This window comes from Patagioenas fasciata, chromosome 12, assembly GCF_037038585.1.
Source record: "Patagioenas fasciata isolate bPatFas1 chromosome 12, bPatFas1.hap1, whole genome shotgun sequence".
In the NCBI taxonomy this organism is placed as follows: domain Eukaryota; kingdom Metazoa; phylum Chordata; class Aves; order Columbiformes; family Columbidae; genus Patagioenas; species Patagioenas fasciata.
In genome coordinates, this window is record NC_092531.1 from 15466404 (window position 1) to 15493617 (window position 27214).

Sequence of the window (27214 nt, forward strand, 5' to 3'; positions counted from 1 at the left end):
TTGAGCAGTCGTTAACGCAGGAGGCTGAAGGGAGACCTTCTCACTGTCTACACCTACCCTGTTTCCCCGAAAATAAGACAAGGTCTTATACTAATTTTTGTTCCAAAACTTATTACTTTTTTACATGTATAGCTGCCTGGATGCTATTTAAATTGACTTTTTTTTAAGTGAAAGGTAACTAGGGCTTATTTTTGGAGTAGGGCTTATATTTTGAGCATCCTCAAAAATCCTGAAAAACCATGCTAGGGCTTGTTTTCGGGCTAGATCTTATTTTTGGGCAAACAGGGTATCTGAAAGGAGGTTGGAGCATGGAAGGTGTTGGTCTCTTCTCCCAAGTAACAAGCGATAGGATGAGAGGAAACAGCCTCAAGTTGATCCAGGGGAGGCTTAGGTTGGATATTAGAGAAAAGTTTATTCACAGGAAGGGCTGTCGGGCATTGGAACAGGCTGCCCAGGGCAGTGGTGGAGTCACCATCACTTGCGGGGTTTAAAAGGCATTTAGACGAGGTTCTCAGGGAAATGGTTTAGTGCTAGACCTAGGTTATGGTTGAACTTGATGATACTGAGTGTCTCTTTCAGCCAGAGTGATTCTGTGATTCTATACAAAAGACACAGAGACCAGTTCAGTGTCCTGTCCTTACTCGAGCATAATTCCCATTGATTGCAAGAGATTTGCTTGCATCAGGGATTGCACTGGAGAGAGCAAATTGCCCTAACCTTTAATCCTTCGTGTCAAGAAAGCAAGGCCAAACATTTTAAAAGTCCTCATCTTTATCAATAATGTAATAATTAACTCTCTTGGGGTTTGCCAAGTCTCACAGGCCTGCATAGCATTTCTCTGTACTAAATTTCCTGGCATTTTTCCTGTATCTGACAATTAGTCTCTTGGCAATATTGCAGGATTTTAACATACGCAAGGATTGTGACTTTTTCTTTTAATAAGTGGAAGGCCCTGAAGATCATCACACAACTGTGACTTCTGATGTGGACCTTGTACTTGTTGAAACGTGTAAAGGCTGAGAGAGATGTTTATGATCCTTTAGATGAGTACAGCAAATGCTGCCTCCATTTGATCACACAGCTGCTTTTAGTTAAAAAGTCCCAGCCATGAGATCCTGGTGGCTGTCAGGCAGTAACATGGGAGAAGAACATATTTTTTCCCATGTTTTTGGTGGCAGACACGTGTGGAAAGTCTCTCTCTGACTGGAGAAGAAGAGTCTCCCTAACTTGGCTGGTCACGGCAAAGGTGCTGCTGATGTTATTCCATTTCGAATGACAAAACAGGCAAATTTTTTCAGAAACTTAAGTAAGCATATGGCACCTTGCCTTCAGCTGGCATTCAGTGGAGACAAAGAAAAGGTTCTTTCCGAAAGGGTACCGGAGCTAAAGCATAAAGGAAGCAATTCAAATATTTTTGAGATCCTGTGAATCCATTCTGGCACTATCCCTGAGAAGTGATCGATAAAGTGATTAACAAAAATATTGCTTTCAGGCTGTTTTTTTCACCTCCTCTTATCTTCTACATGCCAATATTTCTGAGGATCTGAGTTGTTTTGCTGTACTCTTTCTTACCTGTATTTTATTAGTTTTCTCTTTTTTGCACAGTTCAAAAATCACTGACGGAAGAATATCAGAATAGAGCAGGAAGTTTTTAGGGGTCTTTTAGGAGGCAGTGTAGACCCTAAAGAAGAAGCACAGCACTGGGGCTGCACAGTATGTGGTTGTGTCTTCAGGCCCAATTCTGCCCTGGTCCCTACAGCCTGGAGTTTCTTCTCTGCATTTTTAGTGGCCCAGAGAGACCTTCCTGAAAACTGTGTTGTTGACTGTTCTGTCCCCAGAGAAACCCTAGAGTTAACAATTGATGTTTGAAACAAGCATAACTTAAAATTGAAGAACGACATCAAGTATTCCAGGGAAAGAAACTGAAATTATAAGTAAAAGCACTCAGCTTGTAAATGTTGAGATTTTAAGCATAAAGGGTCTCTCCAGGGTTTTAATGAAAAGATGGTAATTCAGTACACAGAGAGAGAAATCTTGTGTTTTTTCATGCTATATCTTTAACTCTTGGTGTCTGGAATGGTTTGGGAAGTGAGACATGAGTGGGCTGTAAACAAGCAAGCGAGATGAGATTGCTAGACAGCATTCATTTTATTTCACACCATGGATAGTCTTTCTTTGACATCAGGAATTTTACTTGCTGATTTTGAGACTTGAACCTGCACGTTGGTATTGAATATACCATCATTCTGGAAGGAGAGAATTCTCCCTGGATTTATACAAGTGCAAATCCACCTGCATTTTGTTGCTGCTGGAGGAGCTGAGACTTTTATCCTTTCCTAGGGTAGGTTTCTTAACAGCAGCTCAGCTCCCTTGGGGCTTGGTTGCCCATGGGATATGAAAGGGGAAGTTGAATAGGAGGAAATTCTCAGGTTCCTAGGTTCTTCCTTGGATCTGCCATCTTCAAAGCCTGGTTCTTTTATTACTTGTAATATTTCTTTCCTCCCACCCAGTGCAGACTCTCCCAGAAGCACAAGTTATACGAACTGAATCCTGTGAGATTTTACTGTGTCGTGGGTTTTTCTCCAAGAGGATGATGGCTAACAGCAGATACTGTTGAACTAGTCAAGAAAACGTGGCTTGCAGCACACCGCAGTGTTGGACTTTTTCCACTCTATGTGTTTGTGGGTGGCTGCTTTAGGGCCTCATTAACAATTTACGGGTTTAATTCTATACATCTTTCTCATTTGCAGTACTAAATTCTCCAAGAACTCTTAGGAAGTAGGGAGAAAAGTTAAATTTAGCACTTAGAATGCTTCTCAGAAACACTTGTGAAGGCCTAGATCTTCAGCAGTCTTTCCTTAGGTGACAGAACATTCGTCACTGACAACACACCCTGTTTGGTCCCCGATCCCGTTCTCCAGGCATCATAGTGCCATGTCAATACAACACGTTCTGCTAATCGCTTTTTCTCATTGCCTCTGGGCTTTATGAAGCAACTGTAATTTGTATTTTTGTCTATTTTTCTTTCTGTTGTGGATTTTAAACATAGGGGTGTGTGAGAATATGGAGCAGGAAAATATAATTTCTATACTACAAACCAGTAATAATACATCAAACAATGTCAAAAGCAGAAGTTGATGAGCTCAGGACCTTAAAAAAGGTGCTGATGGGGTGAACTTTGCTGATTAGATGTATAAGCAGCAGGAAACGTTGGTCTGACATTTGATCCTCCAGAGAGGGATGTTTTGGATTCCCTTAGTACACATTAATGCAAGAAGTACGCCTAAAGATTCTCTTGGCTCCAGGGGGATGCATCACAGAGTATTGCTTTCTCATCATTTGTTGATAGAAATCCTGTTCTTTTTGAAATGTGGAGAGAGAAAGTATTTATTATCAAGATAAATGGATACTTACATTTCCAGATATATAGTGTTGTGTACTACTCAAGTCCAGAGACACCAGTTTTTAACGCTGTAATTCGAAAGTTCTTGAACTGAGGCCAACCTGTCTGTTTTACAGCCAAGGAACCACCTATCACTGGTTGGGAAAGGCTTGAAATATCTGTTTTATTACTAAATTGAAGAGCAGCCTCTTCACTTTGGGGTTGTTGATATTGCTAAACTTCCCAAACTGTTGAGCGAGAACCCCAAGAAGTCAAACAGCCATTACATTCCTGGTTTATGTTTTGTATAAATTGTGTCTAATATGCACCTTGTTCAAAACTCAGAGCCCCTGGGGCTGGGTTAGGGAAATAAGCCTTCTGAGAGACTTTTTAAAAATAATAATAGGGACTAACCCCACCGTTTCTATCAAACACTGTGCGGTTCTGGCAGCAGCACCACTTGCTGCAGTTTGCCAAACCTTTTCCATTCTAGGACCCCGTCTTCAGATCCCAGCACTGCCAGACTTGTTTTGGCTCAAGTAACTCAGCTGGATGCCAGCCGCAGATTTTATGTTTGCTCACATTAAAAAAAAAAAAGAAAAAAATTCATAGCGATTCTAAGGAAGTCTAGGGAAATCCTTGTAAGGCCACAATGCTTGGCAGGGGACTTTATGTGATACTTGGGGCAAAACCACCTGAGTTTGGCAGATAAATTCTCCAAACACACAACCCATGCCCAGCCATTTTCCTGATGAACAGCCTGGCTTGTCTTCACTTTCAGGGGTGGTTAAGCAGCAAAGGGAAGAAGGAAACACCTCAGATATGGAGGTTTGGGTGCGGATGAAGGAGAGGACTAAAAGGGAATTTGCAACGAGGATTTGGGGTGGACTGAAGTAAAGCGGCAGCAGAGAAGAGGACTGAGATGTATCTCCAAGGCTGGGGATAAGGAGCTGGGAGGATGTTGGATGATGCATTCAGCCAGTGTTCAGGAATTAGGCAGATTCTCCGTTGCATTTTCTGACACACCAGCTGCAGTTTACAGGAGAGATCCAAAGAAAATAATTAGCAGCGACTGTACAGCCGTGAGAAAAATCCCTTCTGGAGGTAGGGTACACAGGCATTTACTCTGGTAGCAGAATTTTGAGACTGTGTTTGGCCCATCTTAAACAGAAGAAATATTGCCGCTATATTTAGGTCTAGTTTTCACAAGAAGGATGATAAATATCCAAGCTGCATATAGAAATTTATTGCATTATGAATGTTGACTGAGATATTGCTCTTTCTGTGACCTTACCAGGGGCTGGTGTGTGCGCAGCCGTGTCCTCCTGGAACATTTGGAATTAACTGCAGCCAGGACTGTCCATGCCACAACGGAGGGCACTGTGATCCCGTGACAGGAAAATGCATCTGTACAGCTGGCTACATAGGAGACAGGTAAAAATCAAAACCACAAAGCTTTTCGTTTTAACTGTGGATTGGCAATATGTTTAGCCCTTCTAGGACAATCTTACTCTCTGGAAAATGGTGTTGTGTTTCTATTGCTTCAATTAGGTTCATCCTTCTGAAGCAGTTCAGGCATTATAAATGTGGCAATGTCATTACTTTTTATCGGCAGTGCTCTCCATTTACAGGTTTTTTTAATATAACTTTTAAAATTTAATGGATTAAATTTAATTTAGATATTTACGGTGATAAATTTAATAGAGAGCATTACATGTTTACAAGATATGTAAATGAACTATATTTATACAAATTAATATCCTCAAGAGTAAGCAATGCAGCAGTTTAATGTTTCCTTCAGTCCCTCTATGCTGCTGCAGCACTGATCCATCTCAGACACCAACAAAAGGTGATAAATCCTCAAAATTTATAAAAGAGAGACTCCACCCATAAATCGATCAGAAAAGATGATAATATTGTTTTACAAAGGTGTCATGGATTTAGCAAAATGACTGCAGAGCAAAATGAAGGTGAGATTGTAACACATGTTGGTTTAGCCTTCCAACCAGTCCTGCCAGCAGGGCTGACACTGGGGGGGAAGCTGCAGTTAAACAAGGTTTTCTGTGCGGTTTTTGCTGGGGATGGACAGTGTCACCAGGGATTCCAGACACCCTGGGCACAGCTCGTTGTATCTGCTGGGCTAAAGCCATTTCTCATGTGTCTTCCCTTCTTTATTAGCTGGAACAAGCTGGGATCAGTGTAGTGATGTGTGCTACAATTATACCTTTATGCGGTAAAGCTCATTGGAATTTTGCATTTCTTGCTTCATTGTACAATCAACAAGTCTTCATAGCACACACACAGCCCAGCCTGCAGCATGTGCTGGGGTTCAGAAGGCTGCGTTCTTTCCAGGGGAGGTTTAGATTGGATATTAAGAAAAACTTCTACACAGAAAGGGCTGTTGGTCATTGGAACAGGCTGCCCAGGGCAGTGGTGGAGTCACCATCCCTGGAGGGTTTGAACAGATGCGGAGATGAGGTTCTCAGGGACATGGGGTAGTGCTAGGGATGGGTGAATGGTTGGACTCAATGATCTTAAAGGTCTTTTCCAACCAAAACAATTCTATGATTAAATGCGGAAGTTCCTTGTTTCCATTCTGTCGACAGCGGTAATGGGAGTGGGCTCTGGATATTATGTCATGAAGATGATGGAAATACTAATTATTTCAAATTAATTTAGTGAAGAAGACATCAGTGTGTCTCTCCGTTCTCCATCTGAAGACAGCGATTTCAGCCATAGGGCACCATATAATTACTGTTCCTAACCAAAGCTTTCTCTTTCTCTCCTTTTGGAGACAACTTCACTAAAGGAAGCAGCTCTGCAGCCTGAACACTAATATTGGTGCCAAACTCCAGTCCCCAGTCCTGGCCATGCTCAGGAAGGCTGACAGAGGCCCTTTTTATCTGGGTCTCCGCATTTGGTTGTTGCACAGCCAGATTGATTTCTGGCTGCTGCTGAATCAACGCCATTACAGCCATCAGGAGCTCCAGCCAGCAGCCTGCAGCTCAGCCAGAGTCCCTGCTCCACCGCGAGGGAGGACGTGTGGCAGAAGAGCTGGCGCTGCTACAGGCCTGTGGCACAGGGAGAGGGCAGTGGGGGAGTTGCCGAACAGCAACACTTACCCACTCCAGCCATAAAAGTAGAGAAAGGACCATTGGAGATGAGAAAAGGAGGTGGCAAGTAGAAAGCAGAAGACCTAGTTCTGCCTGCTGTCAAAAGTGAAGGGTTTTGCTGCTGATTGCCCTTAGGAAGGGGCTAGAGAAGAGGCTAGAACAGCTCTGATGGGAGGACAGGCTGAGAGATTTGGGGTGTTCAGCCTGGAGAAGAGAGATTCTGGGGAGACCTTGTGACCTTTCTGTATTTAAAAGGGGCCGATAAGAAAGATGGGGACAGACTTTTCAGCAGGGCCTGTTGTGATAGTACAAGGGCTGATGATTTTAAACTAGAGAAGGAGATCCAGGCCAGACATGGGGAAGACATTTTTACCCTGAGGGTGGTGAGAGCCTGGCCCAAGTTGCCCAGAGAGGTGGTGGATGCCCCATCCCCGGAGACATCCCAGGCCAGGCTGGACAGGGCTCTGAGCAACCTGAGCTGGTGAAGATGTCCCTGCTCATGGCAGGGGTGGCACTGGGGGAGCTGGGAAGCTCCCTTCAATCCAAACTGTTCTGTGACTGTCATTCTAAGGTGAGTTGAGGAGAGGCTGAGCAGAGGAGCCACTACAGGGCAGATCTCACAGACGTTCACAAGAATTGTCCTTGAGCAAAGGGAGTGTGGGCTCTTTAGATCTATATTTGGAAAAAAATAGGAGAGTTTTGGACTCCAAAGAGAGATGTAGCTTGGAAAGACAGAGACAGGGAGAAAATAAAGTGTGATCAGCAGGAAGAGGTGGAAAAGAATCCAAGGGAAGGTCTGCACACAAGCAAAACCCTTAGGAATGGCTCACTTGCCCTCTCCTGGGCAGGGAAGTAAAAACCAGGCATTGAAGGGAGAGGCAGAAGAGCAGAAGTGCGAGTGTGCGGAAGGAAGAATTGCAACAGGAGAAAGTTAAATAAACGGGTGGTTCAGAAAGCTTTTCTAGAAGCAGAGAAATACTGTATTAGCTCAGAAATTCCACCCTTTCAAACGGATTCTGAGAAAGTTAAAGCGCATTTATCCATCAGCCTTTAATCAGCCTTCAACAAGTGAAACCTCAGGCCCATTCTGTTCAGCTGCAGTTGTGTCCCACCTGCAAGAAGACAGTCTGTATTCTGATGGTTTGTTCCAAACCAATGTGCACACCCTTACCTTGGTGTTCACCAGCTCACGGTTGATTGCCTGTTGATTTCAGCGAGGGCAGGAGCAGGCACAAGATCTTTAAAAAGTCTAAATTGCTTTCCTTAGTTCCTTAGTTACGTGCTCATACAGCGTGGACAATGGGACAGATTAGGCAGCACCTTTTTAGCTTAAAGTCTATTTTACTTTCTGGATCTCGTGCAAATTTGCAGTGTGACAGTACAATTGCGAGTATAACAGCAGAGTGCTGCTGCACAGCAAAACAGTGTTTGTTTTCTTATACCTTTTACAAGGCACTGAAAAAAATTTCCTAATAATAACAGATATTGTGAATAGCATCAATACAAATGTAAACACACTATCTATGATCATCTTTTTAAATCTTCAACAAGTATTATAGAATTCCACAGTTCATCGTCTTGTGTAGAAGATAATAACAAATAGCTAGATAAATATTTGTGGAGATGCAATGGTCATAAAGTTCCACGTAAGTGTAATTGCCACACTTTGTTCCCTACATGTTTTCCAAGACGTGACACTGCACTAAATATCCAGGAACTTGGCAAGAACTATTAATACCTCCAGGCAGCTTTGTGCTCTGCTGAAATGACTGGATATGTCATGTAAATGTATATTTTGCAAACTAGAAAAGAATAATAGCAGAAGCACAGTTAGAAGCTGAGAATGGGGTGTCTAAGAATTCAGTGGCTGAGAGGAAAAGCGAACATACTGTTTTAGCTTTGTTTGCCATATTGCCATTAAACATAAAGATTGAATCTTAACAGAATAAATACCACATTTGTTATACCAATATGAGCAGACATTCTCCTGTTGTGTTTGTATCTGCGTCTTTTATCAACAGAATGGCAATCTCCACGTTGGTGTATTTTGAATGGCTTTTAACATTTGTCTGTGCTACCTAAATGTGATCACTGCTTCCAAAGGAAACAAACAAACAAACAGAAAAGACTAAAACACTTTACAGCATTATTCCATGAAAAAAATTTGGCTGGAAAAAATGTAGGTGTATGTACTAACCTCATCTTTTAAGGAGGCTGTCTTGTGTTTGATATTTTGTGAAATTGCTTCCATTAATTCTACAGGTGACAGCCATATTATCCTATCCCAACCCAAATAATTATAGTACATATTAAAGTTCAGTGGATATTATAATACGAATCTCCCCAGACAGGCAGAAAGCAATGTAAATTAAACAAGAAACATAACTAGGGCTTAGCAGCTCATTTTGTAATTTAATTGAACAATGTATCTGGTTGTTAATGGTGCTATGGACACATTAGATTGATATGTTGCAAAGGAAAGATGTTTAAGTAGAAAGCTAATTCCTGCTGTGATTATTCTTCTGTTCCAGAGAAGTCATTATTAGTATTCTTTGTATAAAATTCATTAGCGGTAGCTGCTTGATCTCCAAATAAATAAGTTGGTTAAATTGTTAGTAGAAAAAGGCTAATTATGTAAATGGATTAGGTCGTCAATATTTCATTTCCAGATGCTTCTCTCCCTGCTAGGTAATGCTTCATCTTCTATAAATATAGAATGATATAGTGCACTATTGACTAAGTATTCATCTCATTGAGTACAGAGCTCTCCTGCTAACTAGTAGAGCTGTATCCAGCGCTGAAGACATAAGGCATCTTAATATCTTCTTCATCACATTTCATTTGTTTAAGTGTTTCAGTCCTAATGTTACCACTCTTTGCTGTTATTTCCTCTGCAGCTGAACCCCCCAGAGCTGCAGGACCACCAACTGGGGGTTCTCTGGGCTCCTTCCCTGTTTGTCACATGCTTTTCTCTCTTTTCATCTCCTATAAACTCTTGAACACGGATTGTGTAACTAGTAACCGTGTTGATGCTTGCTGCAACTAAATCACTAGCTAGGCCTTTTGCTTTGTGCATTTATTTTTAGTAAAACATGATCATCAGAAGCTGCAAAAGTAATGCTCTTCTTATATACTGCTTGTGTTCATTGCAGTTTTGCCTGGCTTGCATCACACATTAATCTTTTATTACTGATCATTATATTAACTCTCACCTGCCAGCTGTGAAATGACCTGCGGAAAGACATTTAACAATTGCCTCTATCCACTGAGTTTACAGTATAGACTTTAATCAATGCTCAGGATTAAATTAATGCTGATAGGCAATTTCCAATATCTGGCATCCATGCGATAAGGGAATTGGGCTTTTCTGGACTTCTTTTTCTTTTTTTATTAACTGAAAAGGCGTATCTGTATTTCACGGTGGATCATGTAAACTGTAGTACTGACTCATTGCAGAATTTTGAAACCACTGAATTATGTCAAGCACAGAATCGGTTGCTTTCTTTAGGACCTTAGTTGAGCTTTTCAAAGTGGGAAATATGAACACTTAAACTGGATGTGTAGGACAATGAAACAGACTTTTTGGCAGATTTTATAGTGTATCCAGTAGGGAAATATTTTAAACGGTGCATGGAAGGTGCAATTTAAAGCAATCTGTGTGTAGTGTTTGCAGGTTCCATTTTTATGTGTATCAAATATTAAAAATGTTGGCAGTTTTGGAGAAGATACTACACTAAGGAGCGTGAAAGAGATTTATCTTGAGATTTTACACTACTGAGCATCCATGGAGTAAGAGATGAAAAGCAAATTCGAGCTTTAGTTACTTAGAACACACACAAAAGACGAAGGAGTATATTTGCTCCTAGTTGGTATGAAGCTGGTGCAATGACAACGTAGAGGGAAGGTAAAAGTATTGGTTGCTGGAGAACACCTTATTCAATATTGCTTATAGACCACATTTTCTTTTAATCCTCGTTATCACTAAGAGGACCGTATGCTTTTAAAGGAGGTGCACAATCCTTCTCTAATAAAGAGTAAACAAACAGATGAGGGTTTTTTTTTAATAAAGTATCTTATTCCATATCAATTTCTTATGCTTGATGAATGGAATTGTCAAGGTCCAGGAAACAAGAATGCACTTTGTTAACTAAGGTAATATTAACTAATGCAAATTTTGCAAGATATGATTGAACAGAGATTAATGGACTTTCAGTTAACAGCAATTTGCATGCCCAAGATATCACATCTCTCCGATGATATCATCAGTTCACAGTTTATTACTTAAATAAATGAGCAATGATTTTGTACTTAATTCATTAACAAAAACATTCCCATGTAAAAGTCATAAGCAGATTAGACTATGGGATTTAATTGGATCCTGTCTCACATATTTCGTTGCAGGTGTCAAGAAGAGTGTCCTATCGGGACATACGGCTTTCAGTGCACGCAGAGATGTGACTGCCAAAATGGTGCAAAGTGTTATCATGTGAATGGGGCGTGCCTGTGTGACCCTGGATTTAAGGGGATTTATTGTCAAGAAAGAATGTGTCCAGAAGGGTTTTATGGCCTCAAATGCAACAAGAGATGTCCCTGCAATATTGCCAACACTCTCAGGTATGTAAATTATATTATATATACTAGTGCAGCGACTGGTCAAAAAAAGCAGTAGGAAAAAATTCAATTAACTACCCCTACTCCTTTTTCTCTGTAGTTTTGATTAAGAACACAGACTACTCCTCTAGATTACAATCTTTGATTTAAATGACCTCAGGTTTGGAACCATAAGTCTCAGTCCAGCCAGCTACTAATCTGTTAACTATTTGAACAGTTCTGCCAAAATCTGAAACAATCTGACATACGGCCTTGTCTTGTAACTGCAGTCTTTTAGGAATAAGAACTATCATATTATGCCCATATGTATGCATAATAACCCACTGAAGTTTAGAAAATACAGATATATTTACTCAAATCCATAATTTTGGCTCTTTTTATGACATGAGTTTTCTTGTTAGTTCTATAGACAGCAAGGGGACTTTCAAAATGAAACCTAGTTTGCTTCAGTTTATGTCTTGTGGCAAATTACCTTGTTGAAAACACTTGAGACAGATGTATAAATAGACTGAAATCAATATTCCCAAGTCAGTCTATGGGACTGTAATGAAGTTCACATTGTCACTATAGACATCTCCTCTCGTGTGCCTGTTTTTGCTCTTCATTCAGTATGTGTGTGTGTGAAATATTCAGGAAAATAAATATCAGGGAAGTATACCTAAATTGGAATAAGCGCCACTTAAAAGGTCAGGTTTCGATGTTTTATTCCCTTTTGCTTTATTGAGGATGTGATTCTTGAGGTTCCCATTACTAAAACCTAGAGTCACAAACAGACTTGAGTACCTAACATGAGACAGGTTGAATTTACCTTCCTGTTGATGCCTCGAATAAACCTTAAAAAAGGAAGGATTTAAGACTCTTCCCTATTTTCATAGTTGTTACTTCAGAGAGAGGTGGGGATAATTGATGCCCAAGAAAATATGCCCTTGATACGGACATTCTTCAATTTTAAACCAGACAGGTAGGGACCTGACTGTCTTGCTGATGATGACAAACCTCCCTTGCAGCCTGCTGAAATATAAACACTCTCCTCGATTCTGTATGCAAGAGATACCACCTAATTTGTGTGCGTGCACACACGCACCCTCACACACACACAAACACTTCAGGCAAATCTGTTTGTGGGCTTGAGATAGACTCTGTTTGTCTCAGTCTTGGAAATAAACAGGTGAACTTTCTTGCAAATTCAAGTTCAACTGGGAGTGGTGAGGTTTTGCTTAACTGGAAGTCAGAGCTCACAGTGGAGCCTTGTAATTCTGATGGTACGAGTCCTCTACAGAAAGACAGCTCTAACTCCACCAGCCTTGACAGCCAGGATCCAAAGTGTTCAAGGTAGCTCTGTATAACAGGCTTCTATCTTTTTGGATCATTTTGTGTATTATGAAATTGTTGGAAAAAAATAACATCCCTAAGGCATGAGCTGAGCATTACACACAAAGGGTGGATGCTGTGTTGTACTGAGGATGGGAGATGTCTCAAGAATTACGGCAGGGTGAGCTAAGGTATAAATTCCTGCGTGTCGCACTGCTGTGCAGTACTTGCCAGCGTGCATGACTTAAACCCGTGGTAAATACAAAGTAAACTGCTCCTCAGTGAACGCTGTTCTTCATGTGTACTGGAGGGGGAGGATGTGCTCTTGGACGGTATCTGACAGTGTGTCCTCACTGCCCTCTCAGCCTGCAGAAGCATGTTTGCGTGCCCGTTTTCCCAGAAAGGTGGAAATAGAGTGGAAGGACTGCAGAACACAGGCAAAGCTGAACTTGGCTGCTGTTTCTCGGCTTAGCACTTGATTTGTTAAGAGTATTTTAAGTGGGGAAAGAGTGTGGGTTTGAGGGTGCAAGAGTTCATCCTGGGTTACTCAAAGAACTGCATGGGAGATGCTCCCGGGGTTTGCTAGGAGATCCTTCCTGGAAGAACAGACTAGCACCATCCAGCTGTGAAGAAAGATGAGGTTCCAGATTTGAGAAGAGCTCCAAGAGGTGGAGGATCGAATTGTCTGACAGGGCACGTGGTCATTCTTGCACACTGTGTGCTGGACCTTTGCCTGGTTGCTGTCTGACAGGTACATTTGATGCCTTCCCTCCCATCACTGCTCTGTCAGCTTTCCTTGCAGCATCCTCTGCTCAGATGGTATCTCTGTTTCCTTAATAAATGAGTCTAGTCTCTCCATTGATAAAATCTCCCTTTTTCCTCCATCTTATCACTGTTGTTATGGAACAAAGAGCTATCAGCAAGCTGTAAATCTGTAGATGTTCTTACATTCATCTGTGGTATTTCAGCTTTCTGCTCTACGGTGAGCTCCTCAGAGTGCTGCCGTTTCTGAGCCAAGGACTGTCCGAGTTGATGGAAAATGACCTTCTCCAGAGACACTCCATATTCTGCACAATTCTTAATGATTGTTGAACCAGTCCCATACAGCATCCTTCTCTTCCCATTCACCTCCTCCCATTCCTCTCCTACATTTTTATCATTACTGGAATAGTGGTCTTGCAGAGTGATTCATTTACCGACAGCCATCTATTTTCCCCTGAAGCAGTTTAAACTTCTGGCTACTTGTGGCGATACCTAAGTGTGCAGGATAATTACATAAACACTTCAAAGAAGGTGAGGGAAGCTTCCTTATTTCTGTCAGTGGTTTTGACTCATTTGATCTAGTTATTGGAGAGGTGGCTGGAACAGAAAGTTCTGGAGGCTTTGAGAAGCAGGTTATGGAGAAACATTAAGAGCTACACAATCAGTTTTTCTATTTTCATAGATCTGTTTTAATGTTTGAAGAGACCAATGTGATCATCTAGTCTAACCTTCTGCATGGTAACAGCTGAAGAACATCATCCAATAATTTCTGCATCAAAGCACAGTGAAAGGCACTTTGTACAGGACTTTTGAGCAACCCCAGAATTAGGTAATTTGGAATGCAATGGTGACTTGGACTGTCCTTCCGCAGGAAAGGATACACCTGTAAAAAATTCCGCTATGCAAAAAGCCCATGTTGAGACAGTCCACAAAAGTCAGAAAGGCATTACCCTGGCTTACTCTTCTGAAAAGCATAGAGGGAAATGAATAGCTGGAATAATCCCAGCAACTCACCCTTCTTGAATACTCGTGTGGAGTGGGTGTGTGGAGCTGTAGGACATAGCAATGTCCTTCTCAGGTCACAGACGACGTCAGGAGGGGTGGAAGACACAGTGACCTCTTAAGCCATGACACTTTCCTACTGTGACAACATCACCTGAAATGGATGAAGATCCACAGGCTCTAATTATTGCCTCAACACTCAAAAATTTGGAAGGACCAAACCCCATGGACCTTACATGAAGTTTTGTCTTGACCTAAATCAATAAAGCGCTTGAATGAAGCTGGCTCAGAAGATGTGCTGGAATGAAGAAGTGACCCTACAGTCTCCTTGTGGCTATTTCTTTAAAAACAAGAGGGCATTTTAATAAGGGAGACTGAATGTAGTAGCAACACCAAAAGACAGAAAATGCTGTTAAAAGAGGAGTAGGGCTGCTGTTAATTAAGATGAGATGACGGATGCTGGTGTATAAACAGAAAGTCAGGAAACTCACTGGGAAGAAGTTGTTTTGGCTGAAAGATGTGTGGAGAACAAATTCAGAATTTGGAACAGACTGTGCTGTCTAAAGCATTTCTTTTCCCAGTTTGCCTTAAGAAAGTTAAATTACCCAGTTTCCTCAGATTTCCTCAAAATTAGATGCTTAAAAAATTTAAAGGTCACAAAGACTTTTTGTTTTTCAGTTCAGCTAGTAAATTTTAAAAAATAATAAATCATTTATTGCTGTAAATGTGGCTCAAAAGCCAGGGAGTGTACAGTAGCTTCGGAACTTCAGCGCGAGGCATGTTGTGCATTGTCAACACCTTCCAGTTTCCACTCTGCCTGGCCTAGAGCCAGAGGAATGCTTGCCTGCATTCGTTTGGGGTTTTCTACACTATTCCTGTTACACAAGAGATTTGAAGAAATAGAAGTTGTTAAGAATCAGTGCAAAATACTAATGTGTAACACAGCCAAATGCTTTCAGGAGTCTAAAGTTGCCTTCCTGCCCACACCGAGTGCTTGGAAGGCAGATGTTGGTGGGTCTGCCTTCTGCGAGCCTTTGGAGGCCTCACATTCTCTCACTGATAGCATCCAGGGATCCTTCTCTAGAGAAATTGTTTCAGTTTCTTAATTTCAGTTTATTGGTGGCACGGAGAAGCGCCTTACACATGCTGCACCCCATGCTGGCAAAATGTTACATGCACTCAGGACCTTGAAAGGTGCATTCAGAAAAGGAAGGGAGGAATTATACAAATAATTCACATTGCTAGCTGAATTTCCTGTTCTTCAACTTAACACCTTTGCCTTTAAGTGCCTCAAACTTTCTAACTTCACTGCAGCAAGCATTTAGTTCACTAGGTAGAGTGGATATATGACTGGCTGGCTGGATGATAGATGAGTTTCCAAGGTCTAGGCACATAGTTTAAACAGAATGGATTTTTACAGAATACCTATATAAGAGAGAAGTTTTCTCAACTCACACATGCATATACATACGATTTCCACATCATGAGCTGCAATATACTTAGTGTGTAACTCAGATGACTTCAGTTACTGGAATAGTTCATAGACACCAGAACAGAAAAAGCTAATAATAAAAAAATTAAGATAAAAACTAAGTACTGTTTAGTGATGTCAGCTGCGGATCATTAAAGGGTTTCCAAAGGTAGAAAGACATCATTTTACAGATGGGAAAGATGGATATAGAAAGAGTAAGTTACTGGGAGGATGGGAAGAGAACAGCTATCTTCTGAATTTTGGTTAAGCATCTAAATCTCAGCCATCTTCAAGATAACACTACATCAAGGTGCCTTAATTGTCAAACAAATGTTTGTGATTTAGGGCATTGTGTTCTTTGTATGAGACAAGCCTCCTGTGTCCCCTGGCTGGGCACAGCCTGGGCCCTCATTTCAAACCCAGCTGTGTACATTTGAGGTCCATTGCTTGTTATTCTACGATAACACTATGGCATGTGCTAATGTTTACCTTGCTAAAAGCTTTGGGAAGATTTATCCTTCCCCTGATGTAGCTTTTTCATCAGTTGTTTCTACCTACTCAGAACTATTGTTATGTGTACCCTAACTCTGAAGTATTTCAAAGGACTGGAAGACTACAAATGCTTGTTCTAGGAGAAAAACAAAACTCTGATCTTCTCAGGCTGGTAACAAAATTGTTCTTGCTTCATTGGGATGATTATATAGGTGCAGGGATCCAAACATCTGCATTGGACTTTTGCTAACTCATAGCCTCACGAAAGAGTGGAAAAGGGCTTTATAGGGGACAGAATACGGTCTCAACCTTCTACTGGACCTTGTTTTGGAGTCCAAGCCCTCTGTCTCCTGCAGGCTCTTCTGCAAAGACTGTTTGGTTCCTGCTTCTTATTTTAGTGTGTGTTAGGATGACTTTTAGTCCTTAATATATAGCTTGCATCCCATGCATAAAAGCTGTCTGTTTTGACAAAGGATCCTTGGAGTAGAAATTCTTACTTAGTATTTTCAATTGAGTTGTCACAGACTGATTTCAACTGCCATGATCATATATTGCCTTTGAAAGATTTAAATTAGCCAACAGATGCAGTTCTCATGGAACCATATGATACATGCAGTAGTAGTGAAAATAGAGAAACAACAAATCCACTTTGAACTATTTCTTTAATGTTCAGCTTTCTGCTCCTATTAGGTAATGATTAATAGATGCAGAGGGGGAAAAATGAGCTTTTATTATTTTCATCTGAATGTTAAGAGGTGCTTTGTGAACAACCATAATTTGAGGGACTGCTTCGTCAGAAGAATTTCATGGATGGTAGTTTGTTAAGCTGATGAATTGTTTTAATTAGTCAGTAAAACACTATTTATGATGAAACATATGACACTCACAAAATTTGGTCATTCTTAGTCACAACAGTATGTGACTAACCTCTCCTACCAGTAATTGCCAGAAACATACTTGGAAATAACATTTAATGAGGTTACCTTGAAAATTAACATATACGATATTAGTTTTATAGAAACCCATTCACTCATGTCTGCAGTATTAAACTATAGTAATAAATAATCATAAAGGAAAATAAAATTTCTGTGAGGCACTGGTGGCCCCTGTCTATGGACCTGTCTCCATTTTTTTGCCTCACTATGCAGCATAAAGGAACTTGACCCATTTCCCTCCACAGCTGGAATTTAATCCCAGGGCTTCTGTTGATTCCTGCCACAAATAAACCCCAAAGCTTCAGGTAGTGATCAGTTCTGGTCACCATGGCTGAATATTCCCTGCAAAAGTCTTTTTCCAAGGAGCTTTTTCACTTCCAAAGCACTTGTCTTTCTACCTCTCCCTGTTGAAAAGTTCTGCTAAAGTGGCACTCGCTTTTAAAACACAATTAGACTAGACTAGACTAGACTAGACTGGAAGAGACTAGACCAGACTAGACTGGAATAGAATAGAGATAATATTGTGCTACAGGACTCGAGTTCCTCTTACGACTCTCCTGATTGCATTCCTCCAGCCACTGGAATTTCTCCCAACCCCAAACATCTTTGACTGTATTACAGCCAAGTAACATGACACACAAATGCCATACAAAAATACAGATTAATCATGTTGTGGTTATTCTCAGTAACCCAAGTCACATTGATTTGAGAACATAAAAGCTTAAACTTCCAAGGTGTAAAATTCCCAGTGCTGTGGCAGTTTCCCGATGTTTGGAAACGATGTGCCAAGCTGGTATTTAGCACCATATTCCCTGTTCATTCCTAAGTTATATGGCGGCTGATGTCACCGTCCTCAACAGTTTCCAGGTTTACTTTGTTCTTAGTGTGCCTCTTGCTGGCATTGCCTGTGAAATGTTCTACAGCTGGTTAGGGACACATCTCATTGATGTCTGTCTGTCTCCATTAGCTGCCATCCATTGTCTGGAGAGTGTAGCTGCAAGGCTGGCTGGTCCGGACTCTACTGCAATGAATCCTGTCCCCCGGGGTCATATGGCGAGGGCTGCCAGCTCACCTGCCCCTGCCACAACGGGGCAGATTGCGACAGCGTCACAGGGAAGTGTTCGTGTGCACCGGGATATATGGTAAGTGACTTTAGTCTGATTTCAAATAATATTTGCATAAAAGTGGCCAAATGCAGGTAATTTTTCTCCATTCTGAGTCCACATAATTCTTCTTGGAGCAGTGTCAACTTATTACTTCTGGTTATTTACTTAACATTGGTGTTTTAAGTTTGATAAAAACGTGGTTTCCCGTCATATATTTTAAGTCAAGATGTAACAAAAAAGGTGTCAGATTATTGTCTGCCTGGAAGAGCAGAAAAATAATTCTCATGGCCTTTCAGCATGTTCCTTGTCAGTCACACTGTGACTTTAATAGATAAAGATCCTTTAAACTGTTACAAATGATAGAGCAATTTATGCCTTTTCTGAACATATATGGCAGGTGTCTTTTACCCGAGCATCAGAAAGAGCTTCAGACATTCTGAGGTAAACAAGCATCATGTTTTATAGATGAGATATCAAATGGCTGAAGAAATCAGCCAAGACGAAACAACAAAAAATTCAGAATGAATGATTGCCAGGTTGCAGCAGAAAGCATTAGGACATGGATCCAGGTGTGCTCCTTAAGCTGGGGATAATGGAATTCGTACTAGTAAATTCTCTGGTCATCCATATATGAAGCACCTCCTTACATCAGGAGCACACCATGGAAGAGATCTGCAGGCTATGCTTGACAAACAATACTTCCTGAAGAAAAATATTATTTTCAAGACAGCATTCCACCACAACTTCACTAGTAGTTGTTTTTCTGCAGTTTGTGTCCTTAATTTTACATGATCTGTCCCCACAGGCTTATCTATATGTTTTCTGTACCATTAGAGTAATTATTTGTTATAATTACTGAGTTTACTAGAAATCTGGCTTCAAATTTAAAGACACTCCCAATATTTTAAGAACTTCCACTGACATTTAGCAGCCAACTGAAACGTGCAGCCTCCGAGATGAGTTTTACCCTCTATTGTTTTTATCCTCCCTCCCTTTTAAAACCACACCTGAGTTTGTGATCACCACCTGCCATCTCCAGAACTGGGGAACTGGAGTTTTGGCTTAAGGAAATTTTTGTCCTCTGCTGTGTGTCAACAGCTGAACCTGGAAGCTGCAGCTTCCATCTGATTTCCAGGCATTCTCTCAATGCCATGTATAAACAGATTTATTTAGGTGTGAGGAGCAGGACTATCAAAAGCATCTATGTGAGACACTAGTACTTAGAGATGTAGAAAATATACAAAAAAGGGCTTTGGGGTTTGATTCTTCACTCACACTAACAAGAATTTATCATCTCTATACAGTGGCAACACACAAGTATTTATATGAAGTGGAGGAAGGAATGAAGGCAACAGCATGTTAGTAACAAATGCAAAATAAAAAGATACCAAGATCCTCTTTCTTATCGGGAATATTGTTCAATTTTGCAACACAAAAATATTTTGGGACCCTGTACTGTACACATTCTTTAAAAAGCATGGTTTGCCCAATATATATTGCTCCAAGACAGTATTATTGCAGACATGAAGCCTGGGAAGTTCCTATTGCATTGCTTCAAAATAATATTTAATCTCATAATAAAGAGCTTTCTTGCATTGACATTTAAACAGCTTGGTTATTGAGGATAGCTCTATAATCACTGAAGCATATTTAGGCATTAGTATCATTGCTCTCTCATAATATACTATAATCTCTGGCAATTAGTCCATGAGGGGAAGTAAAGCCTTGAAATTGCTAATTTATTGCCTCTGAAGCATGTTTGTCATTCGTATGCATGCCAGATGACTTGCGTTGCAACGGTTCTTTCAAATGCTAGAGAACATAGGCTGTAAAGAAAACTTGACAGGAACCTTTTTCTTCCTACCCCGGCTTGGCGACGTCCTCCCGAGCTGCCCGTGCCATTTGCTCCATCGTCTGCGCAGGAGAAGGAGTCGGTGCTGCCGCACGATGCTGCTGCGGGACGTGCGAAAGGTGCTGCGGGGCCAGAACCCTCTCCAGACTAGAAGTGGTTTGTGTCAATGACACTCTCAAGACCAGGCTTTGCCTTCAAATACATGTCTCTGCCCCTTGCTGAGACAACTGGGAGCTTTGCCTGCAGGGAGGATTTTGCCCTTGAATTCGGGTAGCCTGCAAGCAACTGTTCCTGAATGCAGGATCTCTTTGGCAGCGCTGACAACAGAGTGATGCTAATACAGAACCAGGCAGAGCTAATTATTCAGAGAAGCCATCAATGCATCCCTCTTGCTTTTTCTAGCATGAGGCTTGGCTGGTGCAGCTACAGGGTCAGGAATTTTGCCATATGACTGGAAAAAATGAAAGCAGGATCAACGTCTTACATTTTACGTCAAATCGCGTTTGATCTACACACAATTTTGTAGAGCAGAGCAGGCTGAAGGGTTTCTGAGTATGGGGAAATGAAGGGAGTATGATGGGACATGGGATGTACCTGCCAGTTCTAAGTGCAAAGGCAGAAAGGTTGGGCCCATAGGACTTTTGGGTTGCTGGATGCCTAGAAAACATAGTGACCAAGAAATGACAGTTGTTTCTGAACAAATCACTCCCCCAGCCCACTTCTTTTGCACAGATGGTTTGTTTTCTTTACTGTGCCCTGGCTTGGCTGTGTCAGGGCAGCTGGGCAGGTTTTCAGAATGAATCATCTACAATCGCAGCCAAAACAGGGACATTTGTTTGGGATGCAGAACAAGCCATTAAAAACACAAAGCATCTGGTCACCTTTATTAAATGTATTAAGTGGAAAGGCAGTTATGCCATAGGTGGACATGTACGTGAGCTGGGCAATTAATTTTTGGAAGTTAAGCAGATTCAAGTTTTTAAATAAAAATGTACCTTGTAGATCAGAAAATAATACATTATTTATTAGCTGTGACATTTCCAAAAATTCAAATGCCGAAGATAAATATTGGTGAGCTTGCAGGTTTGAATGGAACTTCACAACTTTTTATGTGTTTTTTTGATGAATATTTTGGGTCAGACTCAACAACCGGATTTGCACATACCTAGCTCTGAAAACGAATTACACTGTTGTAAAGATGTTATTGGGCTCTGGTACAGGTGATTTGTGTGAGGTTCTGATATGACTGTGCTCACATGAGGGGATTGCACTATTTTAACTCTTAAACCACAGTGTGGATTTGACTGAAGAGGTAGCTCAGAAATCTGAGTGATCCACAATCATACCCAAAACAGCTCAGTTCTTGGAGGCAGCAAACAGGACAATAAAAATAGGATAATAGGAGCAGAGGAGACACGACAAAATCTTCCCCAAAAACACAGAGCACGTCTAGAGCTGCTCCTCATGTGTTCCAGCAGTGGAGTCCAGGCTGCTGGTCTGTTGGAAACCCTGTGCTTGTTGCATCTCTTTGTGAAGGGAGGATATAGGCTTGTATCCCTTTCATTAAGATGATTGCAGGGAATCATCATGATAAACATGCCAACAGGGCACTGCCCTGAAACAGGTATTTGTAACGTATTTAAGAATTGCCTCTCAGTATCCATTTGAAGAATTGCCAGTGATGTTTTTCTTAAGAATGGTTCTGAAAAGCCATTCTGCTGCCATCTCATTTGTGGCAAGAAGGAATCTGCTAAACACACAGCGAGTACATGAAGATTAGCCTTGAAAAGTGTACAGGGAAATTCCTGACTGGTAGAAATTGGATCCTGGCTCCCACATGCAAATAGCCACTGTTTGCAATAAATTACTTGGATGCAATTATGGGGGTGGTGAGAGGGGTTATACCAACTTATGCTTTCCCCTCCTTTTAAATTCTGCTTTCAGGTGCTCTGTTACAAGCCCACTGAAGTCAGTTGTGCAGGAGGGATGTAAAAAAAATCAGAATTTGCCCTGTCTTCTCTTCTTTTGTTTTTGGCTCATTGAATTTTATTTCTGTAATTCAATAAATGTGGTGAAGAAGGCCAGAGGATATGAATTAAATATGACAGGAGACCACAGGAATCCTGACCTTCTGTCTCACAAGGAAATCTTGAAACCGACCCCCTGCACGTCCCTATCAGCGTTCTAGCTACTGAGATCATTATTAATGCTATTGAAATACAACTAAGTTCACCTTCTCCATTGCATAGCTAATTGCGACTTTCCTGGAAACAGTGGCTATCTAGAGACCTCATCCTGTGCTATGTCTTCATTTCTATATGAATGCTTTGTTTTCCTCCTTTGAAAAATGGATTTAACTTCAAATGCTTTCACTCTGCCTATTGTGGCAAGGAGAGATGTAGTTAAAACATTTCTCAGCCCCAGACACTCTGAGAAAACTTCAACACTTATCTATGGAATGTGTGGTCAGCTTTTACTTCGGCGGGCACTTAGGTCTATATTTCACGTCCAGATGACAGAACTTATATTACTTTAAAGAGTTCATCTATTTATGCTGCAATTTTTTGAAGACCTGTCTGCTTTTATTGAACTCTGCATGCTGGCAAGCAAAGCTAGCACTTCATCACCAAAATGAAAGAATTCATTCTGACATTTTTCTGTTCCTTGACTATATTGGTAGATCCCATAACAGCCAATCACAGTACAGGAAAGTATGGGAACTATAGCTGTGGTGACCTCTTACTAAAAGATTTTTGAGCTTTTGGAATGTCACTTGGATTCCCTGAGACTCTCCCAGATATATCCCAGTACTGTGCATCTGTGGCATTTGCATCTGCTGTTGACGTTGCATCAAAATTGCAATTAAAACTATAAGAAAATAATGCCTTTCAAATATATCCTTATATAAGTACTTATGTATATATATCTCCAACTGAGCTCAGTGGGAATCTGTGCACTTAAGAACTGAAACAGACTAAATCTGGGTCTGTAAGTCCCTAATTTTGTCTGGCATGCCAGTGTTTCTCAACATAATACTTTCTCTGCCACAGGGGTACAAATCACTTTCAAGGTTTACATGTGTTAATACGTGCCTATGCATTGGAGTAAGAGCGTCTGTAACACACAATAAACAATAGCTCAAGCATTTAATAGAAATAAGTGTTTATTATAGTGCTATTCAATCTCTGTCGGTACAAACACCCACGCACACGGTCTCAGGCCAGTCTTAGTCTGCCCCACACCTACCCCAGGAGTAAAATGACCAATTTACCCTTTTAGAGAAATGAGGACCACAATTTTGTAGTATGTATAGAAGTCATAAGAAACTTACAGGTCCAGTCTGTTGAGTATTCCAGCCACAACTGGCTTCCTTCTGGCACATGCAGCATCTCTTGTTCCCTGAAGAAAACATACAGGAGAGAACAAACAATCCTTCCCTCTGTGTTAAAAAAAAAAAAAAAAAAAAAAAAAGCCTGCTCTCTTGTCCTACAGCTTTAAAATTCTGTGTCTTGTCTAACAAACAAACAAAAAAGTAAATAGAAAGGAGCACGTTATCTTATCTTCAATTGAATTTTCCCTGAAGGACCAAAATCCAGGTAGGTCTGGAGGAATTTGAAGAATCATTGCCCATAGGTGTTTTCTAAACATTCAAGGTTGATAAATACAAACGTATCAGAATATTCGCTCTCTTCTACATATTTGGTTTCATCTTTATTCTGAATATATCATTCTTCACTACTTCAGAAGGAAGCAGGCGAAAACGAGACTTCTTTGTCTTATAAGCCCCTGGTTCAGTAGTAAAGTTATTTTATAAATTTCACAAAACTCTTAATATAAAAAATGAACCTAAGGTTGGAGATAGTGGATCTGTTTGGGGGGCTTTAACTTATTTAAATGATCTGTTTCTCTTTGAGATAATTCCAAAAGTACTTCAGTGGAAGCACATCTCAGAGCAACAGGGCACCTCATCAAAAGGTTTAAAAAGAAAAGACGAGGGGAAAAAATCTTCAATAGCGCCTGTGTCCTTTTATCCTTGATTTACTGAGCATATCAGTTACCCCCCTTTGTTAAGAGCTCTTTTCATTTATAGGTGTAAAATAAATCCAACCATTTTATCAAGATGTTCTTGTTATCAACCACCAGTATAAATTTTACTTGCTGTAGGTGGGGAGAAGGTTTTCTGGCACAGCAGTTGTCCAATTAACTGGAGTATTATAGGCAACAGAAATAGTTTGCCCAGTCTCATTCCATGAATTACCTAGATGCACAAGGAAGATGCATTTCTTCTCACAGGTTTCCTATTTATATTCATAATCCCGTGTCCCAGAACCCTGTGAATGGCCAGCGGTTGTGGCAGTGGGTGTGCAAAAAGGCATCCATACTGTGCAGGTGGGTTTCAGTGTAGGCTGTAGCTGGCAGTAAGTGAATTATTCATTAATAATAAAAATAAAACAAGTTGTCCTGTAAGCAGTGGAGCTAAAAGAGCCTTGTTTTCCACAGATTTCTATCCCTTCCTCACTGCAGTAACCCTGTCTCTCTCTGCCACGTCTCCTCTGACACTTAGGCTGACAAAGGGCACTCAAATGGGCTCGTGGACCTCAAATTCACATAATCCCCTCCCTGCACAACCAGGTTAACAGTACTGTGCATTGCAGTCCCTGAAAAGGAAAGGATTTTGCCTGAACAAGTGCTGAATATTAAGTCATGACGTGGATGAAATTGTTTCCCAGCCTTTGAACTCTTCCCTAGATCCCCTTTTGCTGCTTCTGGTCCCTGAGGAGTCCACTGTCCTTCAAACATGCATTTTATTGGTATCTTCTGGATGGAGATAACTCATCTAGATGGAAAACTCAGCTGATCATTTTTAAGCTTACAAATTACTTCACAAGTGGATGTGGAACAAGAAGTGGATCTCAAGTAGGCAACAAAAACCACTCTGTTCCACACAGTCTAATTAAGAGTGAGCTGGAAAATTGTTCTTGAAATGAAAGAACTGTCACATTCTAGTTGTACAGAAGTTTTTCTGTCAGCTGGGCTGCATGTCGGAAGGTCTGAGTTTATTAACATAAAACAAAACGTCTCATTCCCAAGGTTTTGGTATATTCCTCACATAAATAGAGCTGGTCAGGAATCATTTGTACCTGTCAGGATTTTTGCATATTCATAGACTGGAATAAAACAGCCTCTGAGTTGCTTCTTTATATCCCTTTTCATTGATGACCTCTGAGTTTTCTTGCCTACTTCTCTACACATGCAAAAGTACGTATTTATGTGTGTAAAATGGCTGTACTTTTTTGTGTGTGTGTGTAGACCACTGGGACTAATAACAGACTATAAGCTTTGCATCCCTAGGCTGCCAGGCCTGAACCAGGCCAGGTCATGATAAATTGGAAATTATCTCCTCTTGGCTCTGCAGCGGCCTGCAAGAAATGAGTTTGATCTCAGTCCAGCTCCCTATGGATCAGTATGTACATCACAAACCCCCTTTCTGTCAGCAGTGACTGGCAAATTTGCTGAGAGACTCAGCCATTTTACCATTTTTACCTTCACAAACCGTTGGTTCAGGTCGAGCTTGGTTGCATGGCTGCATGATCCATTTCAAAGGCCCTGTAGGATTTTTTGTGGGGACAAACAGCACAGGTAGTCAGAGCTTTCAGAACAGCACCCTTGGGAAGCACTGCAAGCCACCAGATCGTGCTGTGTCTTTCTGAAATGGCAGGTGCCTTTCTGAAAAGCCAATCCACTTCTGAGCTGAGACTGGGAAACAATGAACATCACCTCTATGCAAAGAAACTGGATGTGGGCTAAAGCTGGTATTTCAATAACTCACAAATGGATTCCTCTGGCACTGCGATGTTACAGAAGATCTCCTGTGTTCAGATACCGACAGGGAAGACCATTATGGGGAGGCCTCCTGGGTATTCCCAGGCTTTCAGCCTAAGCTGCTCCCCTATGGATTTTTATATCAACGTCCCAGGTTCTTGCTGCCCATTAGGCAGGTTGGTGCTCTCCCCCCGGCGCTCGGACTGAGCAATTAGACCTTTCTGCTGGAGCACGGGTAGCCGCAGCGTTCAGAGCCCGTGTTTTCCTAAACCCTGACGGTGTCCGTGGCGATGTCTGGCTGCGTGAGCCATAATGAAGGCTCTCCTCTCACTTCAGAGTGTTTGTCATGCGCTTTTGAGCAGGTGAACTATTGTACCGGAGTATTTAACAAGGTCACTGGGTGCATGAGACACAGTGGGTCGCCCTCAGTTGTGGAAACTGTATCCCTTTCTTTGAATTCAATGGGATTTTTCAGACCCTTTTATGAACAACTTCTGTTTCATTCTGTTTGCTCATTCTCTTACTGATGTACAAGCTGCAGAAATTTTCTGTGACAGCTCAAATTCTCCTTTGTCAGCCCAAGTTTACCTGAACACAACCACTATCTTTGGTAGGACGGTCCCAGACATACAAGAGTGGAGTTTGTCTCACCAGCTGCCTCTACTAATGAGAACTTATTCAGTCACACACAGTGTCTATAATTTAAAAGAACCATGACCAAGTCTCAGGTCTCCCCCTCTTCTTATATTTACTTTTACTTCTGGGCTCTGCCGCAGTTTTATTTACCTGAATAACTCCAAAGTTTTCGTAAGTGGGTCCAAAGGAACCAACTTCATACAGAAATCCTGAATGCCTCTGCCTTTGTAGCTAGTTGACACATTTCCTGTATTTTATCCTTAATTGGCAATGTGGCTATGTCAAATTGCATTTCTGTTCCTGTAGCCTCATTCAGAATCAGTGGAGTTCAATATTCTGTCCATACTGAGTTATTTGTTCTGAATTTTGCAGAGGAATAAACTGCTTGCCAATAGCAGTGTCTCTTTTCATCTATTAAGCTTCTTAATGCGTGTATCTTTATCCACACTGTCTGTGGATCTGAGCATAAAAGTGTTGGTACCTGCCTCTCCTGGTAGTTCAAATTGCAAACTGACTTCATTAAAACCATGTAAGTATAAGATTTAAGTCACAGGTTTGTTTTTCATTTTATTTTCTGGCTTTTCTGAGGAAAATACTTTGTCCTTTACAATCAAACGTATATAAACAGAAGATCCTGGTGTGTTTTCTTGTGCCAAAGAGCAACTGGAATTTTACCATGTTTTTGGATTTAGGAATATCTGTGAAAGTTTGACAAGAT

At 41.1% G+C, this 27214-nt stretch overlaps 1 protein-coding gene across 11 annotated transcripts in view; it reads left to right on the top strand.

The window, feature by feature from the left end:
* MEGF11 (multiple EGF like domains 11) overlaps positions 1-27214 on the top strand; it is a 278484-nt gene that overhangs the window by 185119 nt on the left and 66151 nt on the right. For all 11 annotated transcript variants that reach the window (XR_011741045.1, XM_071813949.1, XM_071813953.1 and 8 more), the window contains 3 exons: positions 4680-4816; positions 10897-11109; positions 18047-18221. Coding sequence is in view for 10 of the 11 variants with exons in the window: in XM_071813949.1 (XP_071670050.1) it covers positions 4680-4816; positions 10897-11109; positions 18047-18221 (525 nt within the window). In the remaining variant the exon portion in view is untranslated. The remainder of the gene's footprint in view (positions 1-4679; positions 4817-10896; positions 11110-18046; positions 18222-27214) is intronic.